The sequence below is a fragment of the Amblyomma americanum genome, chromosome 5 (assembly GCF_052857255.1).
Source record: "Amblyomma americanum isolate KBUSLIRL-KWMA chromosome 5, ASM5285725v1, whole genome shotgun sequence".
Classification (NCBI taxonomy): domain Eukaryota; kingdom Metazoa; phylum Arthropoda; class Arachnida; order Ixodida; family Ixodidae; genus Amblyomma; species Amblyomma americanum.
The window spans coordinates 56,244,029-56,266,558 of NC_135501.1; the positions used below are offsets into that span (position 1 = coordinate 56,244,029).

Consider the following 22,530-nt stretch of genomic DNA (forward strand, 5'->3'; position numbering starts at 1 on the left):
GAACTGACCCCAGCTTTCCTTGCCCTTACGGTATGCATAGAGCCTGCGCTTGTACTCTTCGGGGGTTAGTTTCAGCTCGGTGAGCACCAGCTCTCTGATCTCTGTATAAGAGAGCACCCGATCGTCCGACTTGTTGGCGACCAGAGTGCGGCTCTTCTCATTTAGGAAAGGAAGTATGACCTGGCCAGAAATGCTATCAGGGATTGAACAGCTCCGGAGCATACTTTCCGCTGTCTTAAACCATGCAGGCACAAGTTCATCAGATTCGGGCATCGGTGCGAGGACTGCCCTCAGATCATCCGCGTACTGCCCTAATTTTGTCCTACCGCCTCGACCTGCACCCTCGATGGTTCTAGCTTCCATTTCGAGTCGCTTCAACTCGACCTCCAGTCTCAGCTTCTCTATCTCCAGCTCTCGTTCCCTGACTCGCATGGCAGCGTCACTGCTGCCCGTGGCTGCTCTGCCCTGCCCCTCCTCTGGAGAGCGCTGCTCTTCCGAGTTAGATACGTTCTGTGGGCTTCCAGCCCCTGATTCCAATCCCCCAGATTCATCTGCCCGTTGAGATTGCGACCGTGTGGTGACCGACATGATTGACCCGTAGCAAGCAGGAAGAGGGCCCACCTGAATTTCTCCGTCGCTGTCGTCCCGCGTCGACCCTGAAGAATGGTGCCCCGCTTGGACCGCACAGGGCGCCGGTACGAACCGGCTCAGGAGTCACCTTGCGCTGTCACCTGGAGGTGTTCTTATAGATGCGTCTCTTACTGTCTCGGACACCTGCACCGAAGGGGTGTTGTCTCGCCGCAGCCGCAGACGCCGCCTCGTCCTTTCCAACGGCTGCAGCACTCTCTTGCTCGGAGACCTCTCGTTGCCTCCTCGTTGCTTCGCAGGTTTGCAGCAGTCTTCGTCCAAGACTCTCCTCAACTGCCGTCCCGTCTTCGACTCCAACAGCTCCAGAGGCTTCGCACCAGGATGTCGCCTCTCTTCGCTCCCAACAGCCTCCGAGGCCCGTCACCAGGAGCTCGCCTGCTTCCTCCGCAATGGCGCCCACTTCTCGCGATGCTCAGCCGCAGCGCCGGGGCCTCTCACCAGGGTGTCGCCCTCCGCTGGTGTCCCATAGTGCCCGTGTCCGTGTCAGCTCCGCAGAAAGCCGCCGGAATCATCCTGTCGACTGCGCCAGTTAATGTTTGATGATGTTGACTGATCGATCGATGTTGGTGACCGACAGATCGATGGTGTTGATCTTGAAGTCTTCTGATGGTTCGGTGATCCGGCGACACGTTGCGGAACAGACTGGACAACTTCTTCGGGACACCAGCTCTTTATTGTACGGGCGCTCACAGGCGACCGGCCCTCCGATCTCCAATCTCTCCCCCTTCGCGCCAAAAACTCGCCCTTAAATCCCTTCGCCCAGCATTCTGGGGACCCTTTTTGCAACCAATAGGAAATGCGCTTCTCGGAGCCAATCAGGAGAATTTCGTTCAAACTGAAGGAGCCAATAGCACGCCGATGCTCACGTTGTTGTTGTCGCGCGGGCACCGCGCGAATTCCACGAAGACGTTGCGCATTTCCGCTTGGTTACAGCACAGAGACACAAAATCACTAAAAACACCAGCGGAAGCTCAGGGAAACCGAACAACCAGTCCGAACCACGCACACTGCCCTGGTCGCGCTCCCCAATTCTGCTGGCTGCTCCTAGGCGTCCGGCCCGTCCCGCGGCCGGTTCGCCGTTGAAAGCAATAAATTTACACGCGACCCCCTCTTGAAACCCCAGGGGTCCTCGCGTCGGCCGCGTCTTGCGGCCCGAGTGCGACTTTACCAGGACAGGCCTCCTCACTGCCGGTTAACCGTCGTTGCCGCCATCTGCCGCGTTTGTCTCAAAACAAACCCATTTCGGCGGCGCCTGGATGGCGGCTTCTCGAGGAGCTCTGAAAAACATCCAACACACACAAAACCAAGGGGGCCAAGCCGCCGGCTTCGGGGTGCGCGCGCGATCGGTCCCTGAGCAACAGCTCGACAACTTAACTGTGACCGATGACTAACTCGCCGTGAAATACAGTGAAATGCGCACGTACATTGCACTGTATGACGCTAGCTCTACACTGCTGTTCTTTATGCTCACTTCTCAGTGTCTGTTGCAATCACTTCTGTTCACGAGCCCATTCTGTGCGCGTGCCATCCAGGTTGAGATACCAAGCGTTCCATGGCATCCCCAGAATATACTGAAGTCACTCACTGCTTGCAACGAGAGCCCGAAAGCGAGAGGTGGAGGGAATGGGGATATCATCTGTATACCCACAGCTCTCAGATTACGTGATAAGCTTCGAGTTATCCTCTAACATATGTTCTACGATGTTCGGAAGAGCCTTAACACAGGACGGAACGAGAACATAACACAGGCGCTGTTTTGTACACAGTGAAGGATTGCGGAGAGCGTGAAGAACGATAGAAGCGAAATTGCCCGATGTAGAATAAATGACACTCAGAAGAGTGGAGAGTTGGGCTTGCTTGCTTACGATCATGTTGTTAGCGTCCTGTGTTAGCGCTGTTCCCAACATGATCGTAAACCAACAAATTCATCTCTCCACTCTTCTCAGCTACCGCTGTGTCCTACGGGCTGTCCTGGTCAACTTCTTGCACAGCTGGTTGTTACCGTGCTTTTAAAAGCCCGCTGCATACTGAAGACATCTGCGCACTATCACCTTCTAGGGCTTGACACATGCTGTATTTTTAATTATTGGGTTTATCTGGTGGAGTGTTTGACGCCTACGTAGGTATTGCTGTGCACCGCCACGAGACTCTGAACGTGTCTGTGTGCAATTGCGCTTGCCGGTGTCACAAGGGCTGGTGTTTTTAGGTATTTGCTGCCCTGTTCCACACCTACTTGAATTACGCCACGGTCCTCAGCTTGCCAAATCTTCCTGTTTAGCGAAATGCAACCAGCCTTCACCAGCGCATCGCGCCATAGCAGCGGCATTGGAGGTGAAGTTATTGCACGTCTACCCATTCCGCTCACTGCCTCCGGATTACAATTTTTTTTTTTGCGCTGTCACCTTCGTAGACTTAACAAGACCCGGCTTTCAAGGCGCCATCGGTCTACTGCTGCAAGTATTTTCCCGCTGCTCTCCCCTCCCGCTCCGACATTTTCCCTCACGCTCGAGTAAAGGAGCCTTTATCGAAGCACCGCCTCATCGGAGAGAGAGATATGCTCGAGCTATTGCACACGTGGATATCCTGGCAGTTTTCACGGCCGCCATATTATAGAAACGCGTATGAGGAGTTGCGTCAGTGAAGGTGACAAACGCAAGTTTTAAAGGAATTTGTGCAGCTGTCTTCGCCTGCCCGATTCCGACTGACCCCCTGCCTCCACTGGACTGCGAACGAGATTGCACAATATTGTTTTCCCCGACGTGACGAGCGCCGGTCTTTCAGCTGTTTGCTGCACCGTTCCACACCTGCTCAGAGCACGCCGCTGTTTTCTGCTTGCAAAACTCTCCTGCTTAACGAAATACAACCAGCCCTCATAGACGCATCACCTCATAGCAGCGCCTGTGGTGGCCAACGTCTCGTGAATCACACTGTCGCTCGGGTCTTCACAGGTTAGTTGTTACGTTTCAGCGTATTTTCAACTGATATTTCAGTCAGAACTGCTGTTTGCTGTGCTCTGTTTAGGCTCTAAGCTGTTTTATTTACCCTGATTGGCACTTATGTGCTTGTTGTGTTCTTCGCAATGTCTTGAAATATCCAGGTCGCGAAGAGAATTGGAAAATGTAAATCCAATCTGGATCAATGAAAACTTAATGTTTCGACAGAATTGCCAGTTTGGATGAGTTTTATAACTTGCAATAAACTGTGACGCGTCTGCATGCTACAATTTTTAAGTCGAAACCTAACGCTTCGAAGCCGGCTGGCCTCCTTATTCACGGGATGACCTGTGAGGAAGGAGCCCAGCCGGCTTCGAGCCTTCGGCTTCAAATTAAAAAGTTTTGGTTGGATAAATTTCATAGTTCATTATAAGCTGGAGCAATGGTTACCTGTTTTCTAAACAGGATTATTGCTACCGTAATTATGGAGCTGCGAGAGGCCGGTATAGAGGTCAGTGATCGATTTGAAATCGAAAAATTCAATCTAGGGCAATTCTTTTTTTGTCTAAGGGTGTAAGTGTTTAGCTGTCGGGCTCGCATTGGGCAGCTTTTAATTGGCACTGAGTTCAGGGAAACGACACACTGCGGGAAGAGGTGACTGGTGCGTCGTGCGTCAGCGGAGCTACCTCTCCTAGCTGGGCTGCCCTCGCGCGCGTACACACGTATACACGCACCCGAAGTGCCGCCTTCGTCCGTGCTCTGGGACGACGCGCCCGCGCGCTCGACACGAGGGATGAGCGACATTTTTAGTCCACGCTGTTATGCTCTGCTCCGCAGTACGTCACCACATACCGTATCTGCTGCCAATTAAATTGCGACCTTTTGCAATCGAAGACCACGACAGTACGCAACAAATAAAAATGAATAAGGTAAGGTTTTTCATGAACAACGTGCGTGCGTAGACGTTCTCCGTGCATGTAAAAATGCGAAAGATAGACCAGCCATTGATTTCATATCACCCGAAGCGGTTATTGCTTACAGCGCCGTGACCGAGTTCATTCGGCCTGACCTTCATCGCTGCATCCAGAGACAACGAGGTCGGCAAAAGGAAAGAAAATGGCACCGTCATTTCGTACAGCCGAGTGAAACCCTTGAAAAAATTCACGCGGCAGGCAAAAAGAGCGAGAACAGCAGCGTCACGCTCGCCCGACACACGCGCGCAGCGACAGTGGGTGTCGACAAAAGAGGCGTCTCGAGCCGCACCTACGGAACGCAGCGCAGACGTCAGCAGCTTATCGCAGGCGCTGGTAGACGTTTCGGGCTGCAGCACACGCCACGAGATCCCATGCTGGCGTTAAATTTCCGGCCCATACTGCATCATGAATGTTCGGGCATGCTCGAGCCCTGAAATGAATATTTAAATATGAAGGAAATTTAAAGCTAAATGTTACTCCGCCCAGTCTTGACCTCCCCCCCCCCCTTTTCCTTCTGCCTTAAGTTCTCCATGATTTGTTACAGTGTGTATATGAATGACTCCATTTTCTTTTTCTAGAGGCCCGTGCACTGTGCGATGTCAGTGCACGTTAAAGAACCCCAGGTGGTCGAAATTTCCGGAGCCCTTCACTACGACGTTCCTTATAGCCTGAGTCGCTTTGGGACGTTAGACCCCCACGAACTAAACTATTTTTTTTTTCTGAGCGGATGGCCTGCGGCTTACCTGTAAAGTGGGAGACACTAAAGGGTTCGCCTCGCTGTGACTGTGTGCTTTGTATCAGGGTTATGACGCTGTTCACATTTCTTATCTCAAACAAACAAAGACGAAGCCCAGTTTCTGACCAATGGTTGTGGATGTGCGTTTATTCCTGAGGAAACGAAATGAGCACACCAGCGGAATGGGAGAAAACCATGGTCAACAGTGAGCACATGGGCGGCGTAGTTTTACAATGGCCACTTTTCATGACCGTTCTGAGTCATGGTGTTTCTGTGAGACGTTGAGAGCGAGAAGGGGAGAGATAATAGGCCACGAAAGAATTTTGCAGTCATAGAGACGCTTTATGGCAGTGGTCGGTCGCTGCGAAAAATATGGGAAGCCTAATTAGACTGTACTATCTATAGGAAGGCCTGCTGTTATGCATTCGATTTCTTCATGGCGGAGCCGCCGCGGTGGCTGAGTGGTTATGGCACTCGACTGCTGGCCCGAAAGACGCTGGTTCGATTTTCGACGGAGGCGAAATTCTAGAGGACCGTGTACTGTGCGATGAAAGTGCACGTTAAAGAACCCCAGGTGGTCGAAATTTCCGGAGCCCTGCACTACTGCGTCCCTCATACCCTGAGTCGCTTTGGGACGTTAAACACCCATAAATACAAATACAAATTTTCATGGCGGAAGCGACAACAAGCACCAGTGTCGTGTTGTTACCTAAGCCGCAGAGAGAAGCAGGAGGGTAGCATTCGAGGGCTATCAGGTCATACGTGCCCTTCCATCACTTACACTTGGTCAAGAAAGGTAATACTCCTGCAGATACGGAACTGCTGAGCTGAAACGCTAACGGTTGCACGATTTATCGCACGTGACGTGCCCCGTTTGTGCTGTTTTTTGTCTTACAAAAAAAAGAAAGGAAACAAATTGCCTCAGTACGCCCCGTAATCAGAGGAGTGGGCACGTGGCTGACTCTGGTGCTGCGGGGACTGGTGGCTCGGGTCGCTATCCCCGACCTTTTTTTTTTTTGCCCTTGGGAAAGTCGGACGTTGCAACACGCGCAACGTGTAAACAGGGTCTCCTCCTCTCTCATATTTTCGCAAGGTGGAAATCTCGCAGTCTCCTTCTGAGCCAAGGTTGAGCACCGACGGGACATCTGGCTACCGCGCCTGCAGCCTAACCTCTCAACATGGCTTGGATAAACATTGGTATCTGCCTTACCCTGTCCGTACTGGCAACCGCGGTCCAACCGGCACACCGTCGCCGAGAACGAGCGGACAGTTTGAGGGTAAGTCTTGCCATGCCATAGGATGAGTGGTGTTGAAAATGGCTCACTCTGCAGTTGCTGATGTCACTGTGATTCAATCAGCTTTTTTTTGACGGTTCCCTGAAACGTGTGGCGCTCATAAATCTCGTTTTTTTTAATCTTCAAAAGAAATCAACATTGCGAATTTGGCAAAAACGATGTGTAGATAATCGTCTGATTAGATTTATCGCATCAGCCAAGTGCACAGCACTCTACAAAGAGGAACGGCTAACCTTTTCTTAAGCAGCTAAGGCACACGACTTTTCAGACTCAGGCACTGTTGCCTCCAATCCGCTTCTGTTCAAACTCGCATTTTCCTCCCATGCAGTGAACAAAAGCCTGCATTTTTTAAAGTCCGAACAGTGCTTCTTGCTCAAGCGTGTAGGATTCTATTCTAAAAGAGTACAGCTGTTACGAAATGACGCCACTTTTTCAAAGTGTAGCTCATGGCCTATAGCGCTCACTCATTTAAGAAGAAAGCACATGTTCTTCGAAGAAATAAGCTCAAATCTGTACCAGATGCATATACACACAGACGCGCGCGCGCACGAACACACAAACACACACACGCACACAGACACGCACGAACAAACCACACATACCACGCACACACGCACGTGCGCAACACACACACACACACACACACACACACACACACACACACACACACACACACACACACACACACACACACACACACACACACACACACACACACACACACACACACACACACACACACTCTAAAACGCGGTGTACGTATTGGTTGAATACTGATGATCTTCATGCCGGACAGCTTCGCTGACGTTCTTAGCCCATCGACTAAATGATGCATTGCTCCCTTTGCGATTCTGGAACATGGCAATGATGGATACCGAGCAGATAGTATATATATATATATATATATATATATATATATATATATATATATATATATATATATATATATATATATATATATATATATATATATATATATATATATATATATCCTAAACCGAGCACTCTCATACGAGACTGCCTACGGCAAACTTTTGCTGACGGGAGAAAGATGTTAGTAGGATTTTCCCCGGCTCTATGCAGCGCTCTAGTTTAAAAAAAATGCTTAAATTATTTAAGCAACCAGCTTGAAACGTAACTAACAATAGAGCATGTTGTATGGATAATAGGGTGTAAAAGTTATTTTTTGTGATCAGCTTTTTAACGTCACATATACACGCTCCTTCTAAATCGCCGCGTAAAACCAAAGAGAGAGCAGAAAAATATAACTAATCCTTGCGCTTCGCGGCGTCAATCGCCAAGCACATTTCTGTGCTTCTATGTACAGATTTTTTAATAGTATTGTAAAATACTTCATTTTTCAAATTTTCCACAAACTAAAAGGATATTGCTTACTTGTCACATTCTCTATTGTCCGCAAAAATTTTTGTTGTAGCTCTGAAAGACCTTCGAAGAAGAGCACATCAACTGGCTCAATCAGTGCATTTTGTTGTTATGAACACCCGAGCCAAATAGTACACTTCAATTTCCAGCAGAGAACAGACAATCAAGAGAAAAAGTTAGCGAGCCCTTTCGGGCGACTTTTTCATGCTCGCACCCGCCTCCATTCCTCGCACCTGCATATATACGTTCAGAAATGGCTATTGCTTAGATTCGTTCATACGTCAGGCTGCCGCCACCACGGCGGCCAATATGCGGCGTAGCTCCGGTGGATCAGGAGCTCTGCCCCATGCATTGGGGCCGGCGGATGAGCGCCGACCTTCCAAGAGATAAAAAGTGACGAGAGGAAAGGGAAAGGTACAAAGACACTGAAATTAAAACTCTGACTGCATATAACTGAGCTTCTACAACGCGCTTCAAAAACATTCTTGCTGGAGGTTATTCGTGAACCGGCGTTTTTCACCATCCAAGGCATACCGCAGCTTTATTAGAGCCCCCTTTCAGGGCCCATTTAACCACCAGCCATACCTGTATGCGTTCAAAACTTGTATTATGAGCAGGAGGGACGCTTGGCAGTTTTCACAATGGCATCTGAATCTCTACGAATCAATTTCATCTACTTCATATAGTATATACTCATTCAGTAAATAAACTTTTCAGCTGAAGCCTGAAAATTTAACTGGTTTGTGATAGTTGCTTCATATTAACATATTCTGAAGACGACGCAAAAGGAAGCAAGGCCGCTGACGCTGGTCCTGTCTGTCATCTGCCATCTGTGTCTTGGTTCTCCTTCGCGCCTTCTTCTGGCTACGTTGAAAACCACAAGGCTGCGCAGCAATTTCTTTCAGCAAACAGCGACGTACAAAATATAGTAATCTCGCGACATTTTCGCGCCAGCAATTCGGCAGCCTGGGATACTTTGGTGTGTGAGCAGAGTATAACTTATTTCATGCTTTAGGATCAAACATTCGAATATCCTAGCTAGCACAGGCCTAGAAAAGCCTCATTTGGAGTAAGGTTAGCGGTGTCAGCGTTGTTAGCGGTGATTGCTAGAAAAGTTACGCGTGCTCGTCAGGACGAATACGCCTGCAGTTTGTGCTAGCTGCCCAGCACAGTGAGTAATATTCTTCCGGGCTTCTTTCCAAAAAGCGATCTGCTGAAAAGAGGCTTTGCCGCTTCCTTGTCCCCTGTTCGTGAAACAGATGATCCCATGCAGTGCTATTTAAGCCTTTCGTCGAGCTCTTCAACTGTCAAGACGTGCACAGCCCAATCGCTTTCTTGCGCAAAATTAGTAAATCGATGGCAGCGCCGATCTCCAACTTCGCGCCCACCCTTCCCCTGACCACCAATTACATGGTAGTGCAGTAAGTAACGATTACAACCTGTCTTGATTGTCACACATCTTATACCTGCTCACCAACTCACCGTCTTTTCTTTCGACCCAGCACAGAGTCCTCTCCACGCACCCTTGAGCTGTTTTTGCTGCAAAAGGCCTTACATCCTTGAGATGTAAGATTCACAACTTGATGACCTTCTCGCCTTTAAAAGAAAAAAAATTATCTGAAAATAGCTTTCATGAAAAGCTCATACAAACGCCCCTGTATTGTCCACTGTGATGTGCATTGCAGTTCTTCGCCGCCTTTCCCCATGGCGTGGCCGCCTTCACGTCGAGTAACAACACCGCCTTCAAGTGCCTGACCGCTACAAGAACGCGTTTCGACCCCCGAGCTAAGACGGTTACTTACGTCTGGCACTTAAAGTCCATCAGCGGTCATCCCAGGTAAGCATTTCATGACGATGATCTGCGGCAGGCACCCATTTTGAACTCCGTATTAACAAACTAATATTTTGTTTCATTTAGGATTTAATTTTTATTTACTTAAGGACTGTAATTAAAACGAGGCTTTTACAGAAAAGGGAAAACTATAAAGTGAAAAAAAATTTGAGGGACACTTAAGCTCCGCCTTAAGGGTATGACGCGATAACTTTAATGGGTTAATGACCATATGTGCGGAATTGGTCATTCACTACTTTACATTCAAAGATCCTTGGGAGTACTGATATGGATCCTGGCACCGTAGTGTAGCGGTTGAGCGATGCGCTACTGCTCTGCTATGGCAGGTGCTGCCACCGGTGGGGATGGTGCAACCCAGAATGCTCTCCCCGAGCAACCTCTCTCCGCCAGTCCTTAGTTTAAATTTAACCGCCCTCTCCACGGTGGTTACTTTGCTCCCAATCCGATGGAGAGGTTGTGACTACGCCACTCACGTGACCTAGGTGGCCCGCCTGGCTAGGAAAGAGGAGCAGCGTTTGCTCCGGGCGCTTCGGCTGCTAGGCTTCAAACGGTCGCCAGCGCCGACACCATACAATATTAGTGCGAAAGCAGTTCAAGGGGGCAAATTCAACCAAGAATCTTGAGGCGTTCCTGATCTTGAGGACGTAGAAATAAAATAATTATTGTTTGTATTGGGTTTCGAATGGGCGGCGGGGTGCACAGATCAGCTTCGCTGGCCACTGCAAACACTCGCGCTGTCTATTGCGCATCGTCGTCGCTATGCCTTGTGACAAGGGCACGCTTTTCTACGGTGACGGCAAGCTCGGTTAAGGTAACCGCGGTTCTCACTAATTACTGTTACTGCAGTTCCCACCGCGGACCAAACCGTGGTTACGCCGCAAAGCTCGGTTATCGCGAACCGTGCCTGACGACCTCGGCTTTGGCGGCATTTGTGGACGGAAGGTGCCCGTCAGCGTCTGGGTGCGAAAAGCGTCCAATTTATCCCGCTTCAAAAAGACAAAATTTTTACACAAAACCACGTTTCGAGAGCAACACATTAAAGTAGGCAGTGCGTAGAGTGCCGTCCGACGGCGCTTTTGTGCATCCTTCGAGAACCGTCAGACGGCGCAGCAACAACGTAGTACATACTGCAGCACCGTCCCGTGGTGCTCAAGCTAGGCATTCTTGCACCGCATTGTCGAAAAGGGCCCGGTCCGTGCCGTATCGCTAAAGTAAGCGACAAGTTCGGAACGTTCGCGGCACCGGATACCGCGTGCCTGCCTCAGTGGTGCCGCCCGCGAGCACGGCGGACGAGGGCCGTCTGGCGGTGCGCTACCCCAAGGTCGTCGCTAGGCCTAATTTGTTTCGCATCGAAGCCACTGCACGCTGCTCTTCGGAATTGGCCGGCATTATCGTAAATGGTGTACCCATGGCACTGCCTTAATTACAACTCCATTGTCTCATATTAAGAGAAAGATAAATAATCCATTTCAGCGACACGCCTTTGCCACGGAGCTAGTGTGCAAGCCGGTCGGGTCAGCCGCGCTGCACCGGCAGCGACTGCTACGCGGCGGTAAACAGAAAGTAGCTTTTATCGCCATTATTACTGCTACCAGAAACTCGGTACAGGTTTGCGATCCTCAAGGAGGACTCATTTTTGACGCTGCTTCATTCCAGTGCTCATTATTTACGAGAACAAAGACGCTTAATCCGGTTTTCTGACGTTGGAGCCAGGGATCCGCCGTAGTGATGCTGCCTAAGCGCAGACGGCTTGGAGGAGACGCGGAAATGTATGTTCGGCGGTGAAGGCAGTGTTTCCACCGGACGGCGCCGTCGGACGGCAGTCAAGACGCTACGTTGTAAGATATTTGGAAATGTAGCTTCGCATTACCCGCCGCGGTGGCTCAGTGGTTAGGGCGCTCGGCTACTGATCCGGAGTTCCTGGGTTCGGACCCGACCGTGGCGGATGCGTTTTTATGGAGGAAAAACGCTAAGACGCCTGTGTGCTGTGCGATGTCAGTGCACGCTAAAGATCCCCAGGTGGTCGAAGTTATTCCGGAGCCCTCCACTACGGCACCTCTCTCTTCATTTCTTCTTTCACTCCCTCCTTTATCCCTTCCCTTACGGCGCGGTTCAGGTGTCCAACGATATATGAGACAGATACTGCGCCATTTCCTTTCCCACAAAACCAATTATAGCTTCGCTTTACCGATCACCGCGTCACTTCGTTCGTTGCACCCCATGGCCCGTTGGTTAGCGCAACCGAGAACGGTGTCGTGCCGTGTGCCAACTGTGAACCGTAATTCGCGACAACCACAGTTAACTTCGGCTATCGCGAATAAGCCTAGCCACGGTTAGACTGCTCTTGTGACTACGGTGTTCGTCAACTTCCATCTGCGGCACGAACAGAACGGGTCAGCTTAACCTCGATCAGACCTTAACCTGAGTCTAGTATCTTCGCGACGGCCCAGCAAAGCCAAACCATGAGCCAATCAGGCTAAACACAGGCTTTCGTTAGGAGGTGCTAACGCTCTGGCGTTAAAAATTTATACGAGGAATATAACTTAACCACTGCCTGTTGGACTAGATGGTATCGCATACCAAATTTAGAAAACGTAGATAAAGAAAACGGACGATATAACAGGAAAGAAAAGCACTTTGCGCTCTCCAGTTTTTTCGTCCCTTGTACTGTGCAGTGCTTTCGTAATTAAGAATGAAAGAAAAAATAGAGCAGCTGACCTTGTCTCCAATCAGTTTAGATCCCGATCCGCTTGCTTCTAATGTCCGATGGCCTACGCGACATTTCGAGCCGACATCCGCAGCTATTTTCGAATCGTGTGATTCAATCTGGGTCGAATTCTCGTGCTTCTCATGGCTGGTGAAATCTCGGATCCAGGCTTCGCAGTGTGGCAACAGCACTGATATTTAGCTTGAAAAATGCTCAGATCCGAACTAGAGCGCTGTCACCCATGAAGCGGAGGGAACATTAGGATGCGGTCCGCTTGTCTTCTGCGTTATCCTTCTTCCCGAGACTTTTCAGTTTCCTCCCAATATAAGGCTTCACTTCATTCTGAGATACCGGTAATGAAGGGTCAGCGCAGAAATTAGCGTGCCTCGAAGTGTGACGCACGTAAGGACCAAAGAAGTTTTGTATTCTACCAGCGAGACTTTTCAAGCTTCCGAATTTTGTGTGCACTCTCAAGGGACTTCGCAGAAATGATTTGGAGGGAGGGGGGGGGGGGGCGGTATCCGGCACTGAGAGAGAGCAGCATATACAGCGTGTTTCACCTATGACTTGACACGATTAAAAAAAGGCTTTTTCAGTTAGGCGAGCGCTTTTTTCGGCACAGCATTGTCAGTGGTAAAGTATATCAAAATACAGCTAAGGCGTGCTAACTGGCAATCTGGTTAACTTACATTGAACAGTTAACTTTTACTTTCTGATATTTTACTTTTCTAGGTCTGATACTTCCGAAAAGGTGAGAAGCCCAGAAAAGACTGCAGGCTCTCTAACTGCCTCGTTGACCACTGCGAACTTTATCTATCCAGAAGGCGATTAATGAGTGGATGAACGGAAAACAAAAAAAAATATCTGATTTTGAGGAAACGGTTGACTCCTTAACTGTCTACTTTCTCGATGGACACCTAAAACAAGCTGTTAGGAATGCGATAGTGGTGGTAGTCAAAATAGAAAAGAGATACACCGTATTTGAAGGCTCCCGAGAAAATCGGACATTACAAACTGCACCCGGGAGCAAAAGAGAAAGGGAAAGTTCCAAAATAGAAGGTACAGAAGTACGTATACCGACGCTGTGCCTATTGAACAGGCACATGTAAGATAGCCAGAGCAAGCTCTTAGCGGCACACCAAATACATCCAAAAGGTGCGTCGGGGTGCCAAGTGCGAAAGGCGAGGCAACGTCAGACCCGCCCGAGTTAGAGCAATCTGAAAAAAAGGAAATGAATTCTACCATTTATTTGTTTTAAAGGTTCAAAGAATGTGATTCTCACTGGGAAGCTCTGTGTGCCAAAATGAAGCAATATGTTACAACTGTTTTTCCGCTTCCAATGACCGCAGCTGCACGGACTTGAAATTGAATTTCACAAAGATGAAGACGTCAAATGAAAGCTATAGTCTCGACTGAAAGGCAGCGGCCGGAAATAAATTAGCACCGTTGATAGCAGCATATAACATGAGCCAAAAAGAAGAGGAAGATAAAGTCTAACAAAGTGGCATGTTGGGCTAGATTATCCCAAACAGCGCTGAATCGCACGGACAGAATAATGAGACACGTGTGCGTGTGTCACTCGTGTCTCATCCTTCTGCCCGTGTCTTCCAGCTTTGTTTTAGACAAAAAAGATAACTTCGCTTGTATCACGAACAAAGAAGTGTGTAAAGCTGTGTTCGCATCCTTGATCGCAATAGTAGTCAGCAACTATTTTTCGTCAGTTTTTTGGGTGCTGAAAGAACACCGATTCTCCTTCTACGTTAATAATATTTATTTTGTCAAATGCAGATTATTGTGCTGTTATGAGCTTTTTAGCGAATTTTGCTGAGTATGTTTTGCTTCATTTAAATATTCCTCTCAGAACTCATCGCCAACGCTTGATTGTTACCGTGATGTCTCTAATCCATGGCTTGGTTAGGGGAACTTTTAAAGAATTGAGCTCACTAAATGTTGTTTAATGTACGAACGCACGTTAAATTGATTTTCCTGACGCATATCGACCGCCATAGTCCTACATCTGGAACACAGCTCAGGACATGCGAACGCTTTCTTCCGGTGCATTGGGCGCTTGTCGACATGTAAGAACCAGCGAAATAGGTCAGTTTTGTGTAACTTCTGAAGCGCTCATTTTCTTGAAAGAAAACACAGCTGCCGCCCTTCAGAATATGCATTCCACGCATATTACGTTAATCAAGTACATCTTATGGGACATTTCACATTTCTTGATATAATATGGCCCGTCATTACAAGTGCGCCTGGCAAAACATTGCAGCAGGTGTTTCAAATAAGCCCTCATAAATTTTTAAGAACAGGTTGTTTGAGGTAAAGAGCCCCTTTTTTCGGCATAGTAATTCTGTTAAAGATTCCACGAAAATGACGCCCCCAAATTGTCTCCACAGCATAGAACCGGGATCCGCCCGACGTGTCAGAGAAAAAGACGCCTCGGCCCATCTCATGAAGTCTAGAGGCACCCATTATTCACTTTGACACGAGCGTAGTAAACGATTGCATCCTCAAGGCTGGAAACCAGCGATTCCGGGGAAGCGGCCCTCGCTTTTTTGAGCCTCTCAGGCCAGTGTTTATTTGATGCGCAGTGGCGAATGATTCCTGGTTCGTTATTTTAAAATCATTTGATCTACTGTATGTCACTAAAAAACTAGCAAATAAAAAATGTTGATGCACACCTGAAAAGAGAGGAATTTCGTTAACTAGTAAAGTATGCAACTAAATTTTAATGCTTTAGTTTTTAACGATCACTGAAAGGCGCCTGGCTGAAATAAGATATTTCTACTGGTCAGTAAGAACAACAACATCAATTTCCGCAATGTCACTGTCACTGAATAAATTTTGGGCATTCGTGGCGCAATTCGAGTATGCGGTGCGCGCAACACCGATGGCCATCAAATCGCGTCACTCAGTGGCGCACATGCCACGTGACTTGTTCTGCTCCGCCTGCGCCGCGGTGCTCACCTGGCTCACAGCTCCTCGCTGCTCCAGCCGTGGTGGCAGAGTAGGCGACATTCCATCTGATTGATTTATTGATTTCTTGATTGATTTATTCATTGATTGAAAGTTCTTTTATTGTTGCAATAATGTAGATGGCCCCTTACTCCCCGATCCCGGCACGCAGGCTCAGGAGACGGGGTGCTGCGGTCTCCGCGGCTAAAGACCTGAAAAGACAAATTGCGTCTTCGCGGCTTCGGCCTGGTTTGCGCATGTGCCACGTAGTGACGCGATTTGATGGGTATCGCTTCGTGCGCTCCCCAGGCGCGTGGTATTCGAATTGCGCGGTAAATATCCGAAATTTTCTCGCCATAGCGGTGAGGGTAATCATGTTTTCAAGATTTTAAAAACTTATGCACGAGCTATTACTAACTGCAAGCTACAAATATCTAACACAACCAGGCCCATACCCGTCATAATAAATATTTCACTATTAGAACATAGACAATCATGTTACTCGTTAACGTGATTTTCCTATTTTCTGGTGTCCGCCAATAATGGTATCACTGTGTCACAAAAAACGTTGTTTTACTCGAAAAACCTGTGTTAAAAAATTTGTGGCTGGCTTCTCTACAACAGCATGCTTAGAGGCTCGATAAGTTTTGTGACCTGGAAATGCTTCATAACTTAGCTATAATTAATTTTTTTTCTAGGAGGGACATCGTTTTTGACGTGTCGTTTGGAGGTGCCGCAGGCCAAGGCTCATTCTTCGTCAATCACGGTGATTGCTTCGTCTTTTCTCGCTGCCATTAATTACAGAGACCACCACCCGTTATCTTCCATGGGATCACGTTTGCTTTATAAACATTTTCTATACTGACGACCAGCACTGCTGGTTGAAATATACTGACATTCTACTACAAACGACAAAACTATGGAAAACACGGATATCATGCACATTATGTTCTGTGGATGCTTATGGAAAAAAAAAACTATTCATTTCGACCGCTTAGAACACGGCGTCGAGCGTACTCAATTTCTGTTGAAGGATATTGGTGAACTGCAATTCATGATGTTAGAGAACCTTCCATACGAGCTCGAGCCCATCCTTATTCTTCTAGTTATTTTCCTCATGATTCGGATCAGCTGTCGCTACCTGCCCAAAGTAGACGTATTCCCTTACTTCTCCAGAACCTGGCTATTAATTGTGAACTGTTGTTCCCTTGCGAGAGTGTTGAACACTACTTTTGTTAATTTCAACACCGGCCGTTCTGCTCTGCTTGTCATTGATCATGCCTCCCAGTACATCTCCTTAGTCGCTTAGCATAGCCACATTGTGCTCTTTTTTATTGAATAATAGATTGAGACAAGTGCGGCTGCACTTGCTCTCACTCCTTCGGTGAGGTGGGGCCGTTAACACACACAAAAGCTAAATGCCTCTTAGGCAGCGTGTTCTGTCTAGTCAGTCATTGTTACTTGAGTTTGATTAAATTACTCTATAAATTTGGCTGGGACCTCACATTACCACAGAAGATTTTACTGGCACTTGAGCGGTGTATTTATGAAAGAAAACAAATCAGTCAAGCCTGGACTGTTCAAAAATTCAGTGAGTTAAGCAACAGGATGAGCAATGGAAATCTAGACCAACGTAATGTAAGAACCGTGTTCTAACCCTAACACTTTCTACCTTACTACCCCTAACACGCCTGAATCGGCCTGAATGATGAGCAAGCCAGGCGGATGGCAAGAGCGCAGTATATAGAAAGAAAAGAATTGTTGCATTTCGTCGTCCTGGGACAACTCTTCCGCTCAGTGCTGTATATTTAAAAACATATTTGCAGATACAACTAGCACCTACACTGCGTTCTACGAGTACAGCGACTACGCGACCTGCGCGGTTACGAGGTCACCCTTGGAAGGCTGTGACCGTGAGTTTTTGTTCAGTATGCAGTGGAATTTTCCTATATACCTTGCCGGCAGTTCAAGGTTTGTGCTTCCTAGTTACATATCATGTGTCCAAATTGTGCCCATGTGAACTAACCGCCATTACCGCAGCTCCGTACGCAAGACATTTTTATGGTATCTTATCAATGTTATATCAACAAACCAGTTGATTACCAAGCTTTACTACTGTACAGCTAGCCTAAATGATGCCAGTAATATTACAAATTGATGGTGAGCTACTTGCCACCTGTGCTATCATTATCAAATGAAACGCGGACAAGACAATTGAAATACGGACAGCCAAATTAGGTCTTGCCTCGCGTAAGCTTAAATACTAGCGCAGGTTAAATTCTCTTGAAAGGCGTAAAGTGCTGCTTTTAGTAGAACCAATCAATCTCGCTTCTATTTCCTGTCCTAGATCTAAAAGTTCGTGTTTTTTGCGTTAGAATTTGAGTTGTGTTGTTCACGCTTGATTAGTCTTCGATAGTACATGAAGGAGGATGTCACAAAGGAATGGTGTTTGACTTTAGCATTCAACTATGCTGGAAAACGCATATTTGTAAGGTGGGATTTCTTTCCTAAATACTTCAGTCAGTTCTGGAAGCCTCAATACATGTATAATGAAATTTGAATTTGATTAAAAGTATAGAGCGCAGCGTAAATAGATAAGCACAAAGACGAGAGCAGACACACGAGCAGACACACGAATGAAGAAATTATGGCTGCTGTGTTTTTTATCGTATCTTATTCCCGAGACCTATAATCTCAAAGATCCAACTGTGATATGCGACGTAAGAAAGACGCCCTTGCACTCATGTCGAAGGGGCATGGTAACGGCTGGGCGCACGTAAAAAAAAATGTTCAAAGTAGAGTTTTGTTTTTAATGTGCGCTATGCGATCGTTTTTCGGTTACCAAAGGCCTCGTGCATACTGTGACAATATGTGAAAGCAGAGAACGTTATTTTAAACGAATGTGTTTTTTTTAACTCCACAAAATTTGTCTTACCGAGTAATCCTCAGATGAGAGTACCGAGCGGAAGTACAGCTGTAAAGTCAAATGTTAGCAAAAATTTCAAAAATAAATTTATCACTTTGCAGTGCACCTATGAGGTGGCCGCTCGATAGAGCTGGCGAGTGTGCTAAAAAGGCTATGGAAAATTATGCCGCTTGATTTTTAGGCTGGTGTTTTTTAGGCGTCATGATGAACAGTGTCTGGATGTGACCGATAATCGTATATGCTCGGCATGTAATACGGCATGCTGCCACGTGTGCTACATTCGGTCACAAATACAGTAGTTCATGCTATACAGCCTAGAAAGCTCTACATCGGAGGCAGCTATTAAAGAGCATAGGGCTGTGCGAATAGTACTTTTGCCATACCGACTCGAAAACGAATAGAATATAAGTACTAAAATTCGCAACTTGCGCGAACATTCATACAAAACGAGCAGTCGTACTAAACATTGAAGCGCCACTGGTGGAACTACTGTACGGTGCTAAATGTTTAAAACTTATGAACTTAAAGCTATAGTTTCCAACATACCCAACACTAATCTCCAGAAATGTATCGCAATATGAAATTGCTATATTAAATCTAAGGCAGTCAAGTTATAAGTAGGGTAATTACCCTTTGCTTGCTTAGGTTGAGCAACCTTTTTTCCAAGCATTTCGCCCCAGAAACACCGAGCGCAAAGCCAGAGGAAGCCCTGTACACGTTAGAAAACCGGTGTGCATACGGCGGCACTAGAGGCAAACCACAGAAAATTACACTGGTGGCACCTACGTATGAGACATGGCCTCCGAGATCGGGCGTTAAGGCAGGGTTTTGATCAGTTTGGCTGAGTCGTGCCGCGCCGTCCAGTCGTGGAGGCCATGTACAAGTATTATGAACGCAGCCGCATAAATGGGTCCCCTCGTGGAGCTCAATCCTTCATCCCGTTCATGCATTTCGCGGAAGGATACTACGCTGCATCGGTGCGGGTCATTTTTGGAACAGTCGTCCAAGAAAAATACGTTGGGCCTTATGTCAGCCTCATGCCGATTATTCGAAAACTATTCGAAAAGCTTAGAAAATATTCGATTCTTTTCGAATAATGTTGAAAATACTTTGATTCTTTCGAATAATTGAATTCTCTGTTCGAAATTTTTGGATACTGGCACATCCCTATATTACCGTTATAACTATAAGCCTACCCCACACCTAAGAGACGACGGCACCAGTGATACCGCTTGCCGCGTCCGGCGTCCACGAGCGTCTCGTATCTTCGAAAGGCAATGTTAGTTTGCAGCGTTAACTTCATGGCATGCACTGTTTCGCAATGTTACCTTCCCACTGCGCCTTAAAAAGAGAACAATAGCAAAGTCCTTAGTTTGAAAGAACAGTGTGACTAGCGAGGTACCTCTGTGCTGATTTTCTGAAACGTAACAGCACGAGTAATCCTGGAGCAGCCGTAATGGCCGCCTCACAATCAGTTCGTATGAGCATTAAGAGTTGTGAAACCAATCTACAGATGCACTTTGAGACTGTATTTAGTTTTCACTTTGAGAACTTAGTATTGTTTTCCATGCCTTGTACAATCTTTACACTGTACCGATAAATTCTGCGTGGAATGTCAATGAAATCGTGGATGCAGCTATCTAGCTCACCCATGGACGATTACGGCGTTTTTTTCACTTGCTTATATCATTTGATACTGCTTTCTTTATTTCTTTCATTGGGTATAGCATACGTGTCGAGGCAGCCCAGCAACGTGTCGCTAACAGTTGACTGCAGCTTCCAACATTGCCGCGTCTCTTTTCCAGACTGCATGCTGTGGGTAAAAAAGGCTGTCCAATACAACGTACCCAAGCACTGCCTCGACAAGTACGAAGAGACGTGCGAGTACAGAGTTCCGCTGATCGACAGGGGCCTATGCAAAGAGGAAGATGATTAAATTTACGCCATGGAGCACGCGTCTGTGAAAGTCAGAGACCAAATAGCATCGTCTGTTTTTATAATGCAGACAAATTTCGTAGCTCGAATAAAACGTACACAGATGACAAGGAACAAACAAGACAGGACTGTGCTGCACTTCCAGCTCTGTCTGTTTTCATGTCTCTTGCAACTCTCATGTCGAGGTCGTCCAAAACCGGCAGCTGTTCGCGATCACGGCTTCCAGTGTACCGACTACAGGCCCAGCATATGAGCAGATGGTGCTGGAAGACGGTGCTATGCAACATAGCGTAACTTCGCGGTCCAACGGATATGCGGCCGACTCTGATCTCGCCAACACTGCATCATTCATGAGGAGGCAGGAAGTAAGCGATTGTCAACGTTCGCTGACTATGGGCACATGCGTCTGACATGCACTGCAACCACATCCTGCGATATTCCTCTGTGCTCTGCCTGTCCCAAACTTGTATGGACCTGAACAAATCCCTCAAGGTAAAAGACTGCGTGTATACAGCTGAGGGGCTCTTGGAGGCCGCAAGAAAGTGGTCGACGTGGGATTATACCTTCGCTCTAGCCTAACTGCATTTCGGCCTGACAGCTTAGACATATGGGATGATGTTGGCGAGATGTGCGCCACAAACATAGACGGCGGTTTGCTGGTTGTCGCCGTTTATTACCGACACGCCGCATCTAGCAAGAATGTCGCCAACTTACAGCGGCTTGCCCTTTCCAGCTACCAGTACGTGCCGATATTGGTCGTCGGCAAATTCAATGCAGACATCAAGACACACGACATGTTTCTACCACTGATAAGCTAGCACCTCCCGTTTTGACCCTTGCAACATTGCCCACAGGTGCAACCACGAGTCACAATACGTGCACCGACCTTGTCTTTCCCAATCAGGCTTTAGTACATGGCTTTATCGAGAAATTTTAGGCTTCTTTTGTAACGAATGCTACGGTTGAATACTGCCATCTCTCATCACCGTAGCTTTTATTACACCATCCCTATGAGGTATTTTATTATTGATTTACAGCCTCTCCAACTCTAAAAAAATAACAATGGAACAAAGAATGCCAACAGTTTGAGAGCACTTCAATATACAAAATAAATTATCATCGAATTTTCGGTAACAAAAAGCGCAGAATGTCGCAAGACATCTTAGTAGCCAGAGATAACTGGATTCCTCCTCGGAAGCTACAAAACCATTTACCATATACATGATGTTCAGTGCCCAAAGCCTTATTTTTTTGTTTCCTTGACCTTTGAGAGAATACCTCAGGACAATGATTGGAAGCGAAAAACTGCCATTTTACTGGTAAAACACTCAATATCATTTAACCTTTCTCGTCTAAGAGCTTTCCCAACCTATAAAATCGTCCCCCGTGTGACGGGTGTGTTATGTATAACATTAAGCATCTGTAATTTTACTTAGGAAGGGAGGCTTGTAGTAAAGGTTGCTCTCAACCCGAGACGACAGGCAGTGGAAATAAAGTGACGACTCCTCAGGCTTAACCTGAGGCCTATTGAACAAAGATTGCTTATGGAAAACGTCCGGATCTGGCCGGTTTCACTACAGCGCCCGATGTCCAATTGTGAAGCGCTTCGGATGGCAGCTAACGACTGAAGCGCGCTTAATGAAAACGTGAATGGTGAGATGCCAAAAGAAATTTTTTTTTAAAAACGCGCCGGTGGAGCATTCAGTGCAAAAAGATATTAATCACACAGTAGGTTTTCTGCTAAAAATTGATTCATTCAACGACAGGCTAGCGGCTAAAGAAAGTACGTGCGCTGTTCGAAACATGAATCATAATAGAAACCACAACAGCAATGCGCGCGCCATTTGCGTGGAGGCCTAAAATGATTTTTTGTTAATTTCCCTATGCAGGAACGAACTTCTGGGGTCTATGTGCTCTGTCACTTCGGAGGCGATACCCACGTGCAACGAGCCCGATTCACTATCTCGCTTGTTACCCTCTGGTCAACCCTTGGAATACTCTGATAATTATCACGACTACTCGATTCTAGTTTTTATGCTACTCATCGAAGAGCTTGGGCAAGGATGCTTGTGGATGTCTGCACATGTTACGGCATCTCACATTTTTTTGTTACCGCAATAATCTACAACGCACGCCAAGTTTATTAGCCACTGGTGAATATAAAGAGACTTATTTATGAGATG

The 22,530-nt window shown here is 47.2% G+C and overlaps 1 protein-coding gene across 1 annotated transcript; it reads left to right on the forward strand.

Annotated features, from left to right (window-relative positions):
* The first annotated feature begins 3,508 nt into the window (after positions 1-3,508).
* LOC144134712 (uncharacterized) lies at positions 3,509-20,449 on the forward strand. Its single transcript, XM_077667559.1, has 6 exons — positions 3,509-3,596; positions 6,385-6,568; positions 9,655-9,806; positions 16,185-16,252; positions 17,313-17,399; positions 20,218-20,449. The coding sequence occupies exons 2-6, from the start codon at positions 6,470-6,472 to the stop codon at positions 20,346-20,348; spliced, it is 537 nt and encodes a 178-aa protein (XP_077523685.1). The 5' UTR covers positions 3,509-3,596; positions 6,385-6,469; the 3' UTR covers positions 20,349-20,449.
* Positions 20,450-22,530: the final 2,081 nt, after the last annotated feature.

Coding starts and splice junctions, on each gene's coding strand:
- LOC144134712 (XM_077667559.1), top strand. CDS start 6,470: ATGGCTTGGATAAACATTGGTATCTGCCTTACCCTGTCCGTACTGGCA. Junction 9,807..16,184: donor TCCATCAGCGGTCATCCCAG/GTAAGCATTTCA, acceptor TTTTTTTTCTAG/GAGGGACATCGTTTTTGACG. Junction 16,253..17,312: donor CTCATTCTTCGTCAATCACG/GTGATTGCTTCG, acceptor ACATATTTGCAG/ATACAACTAGCACCTACACT.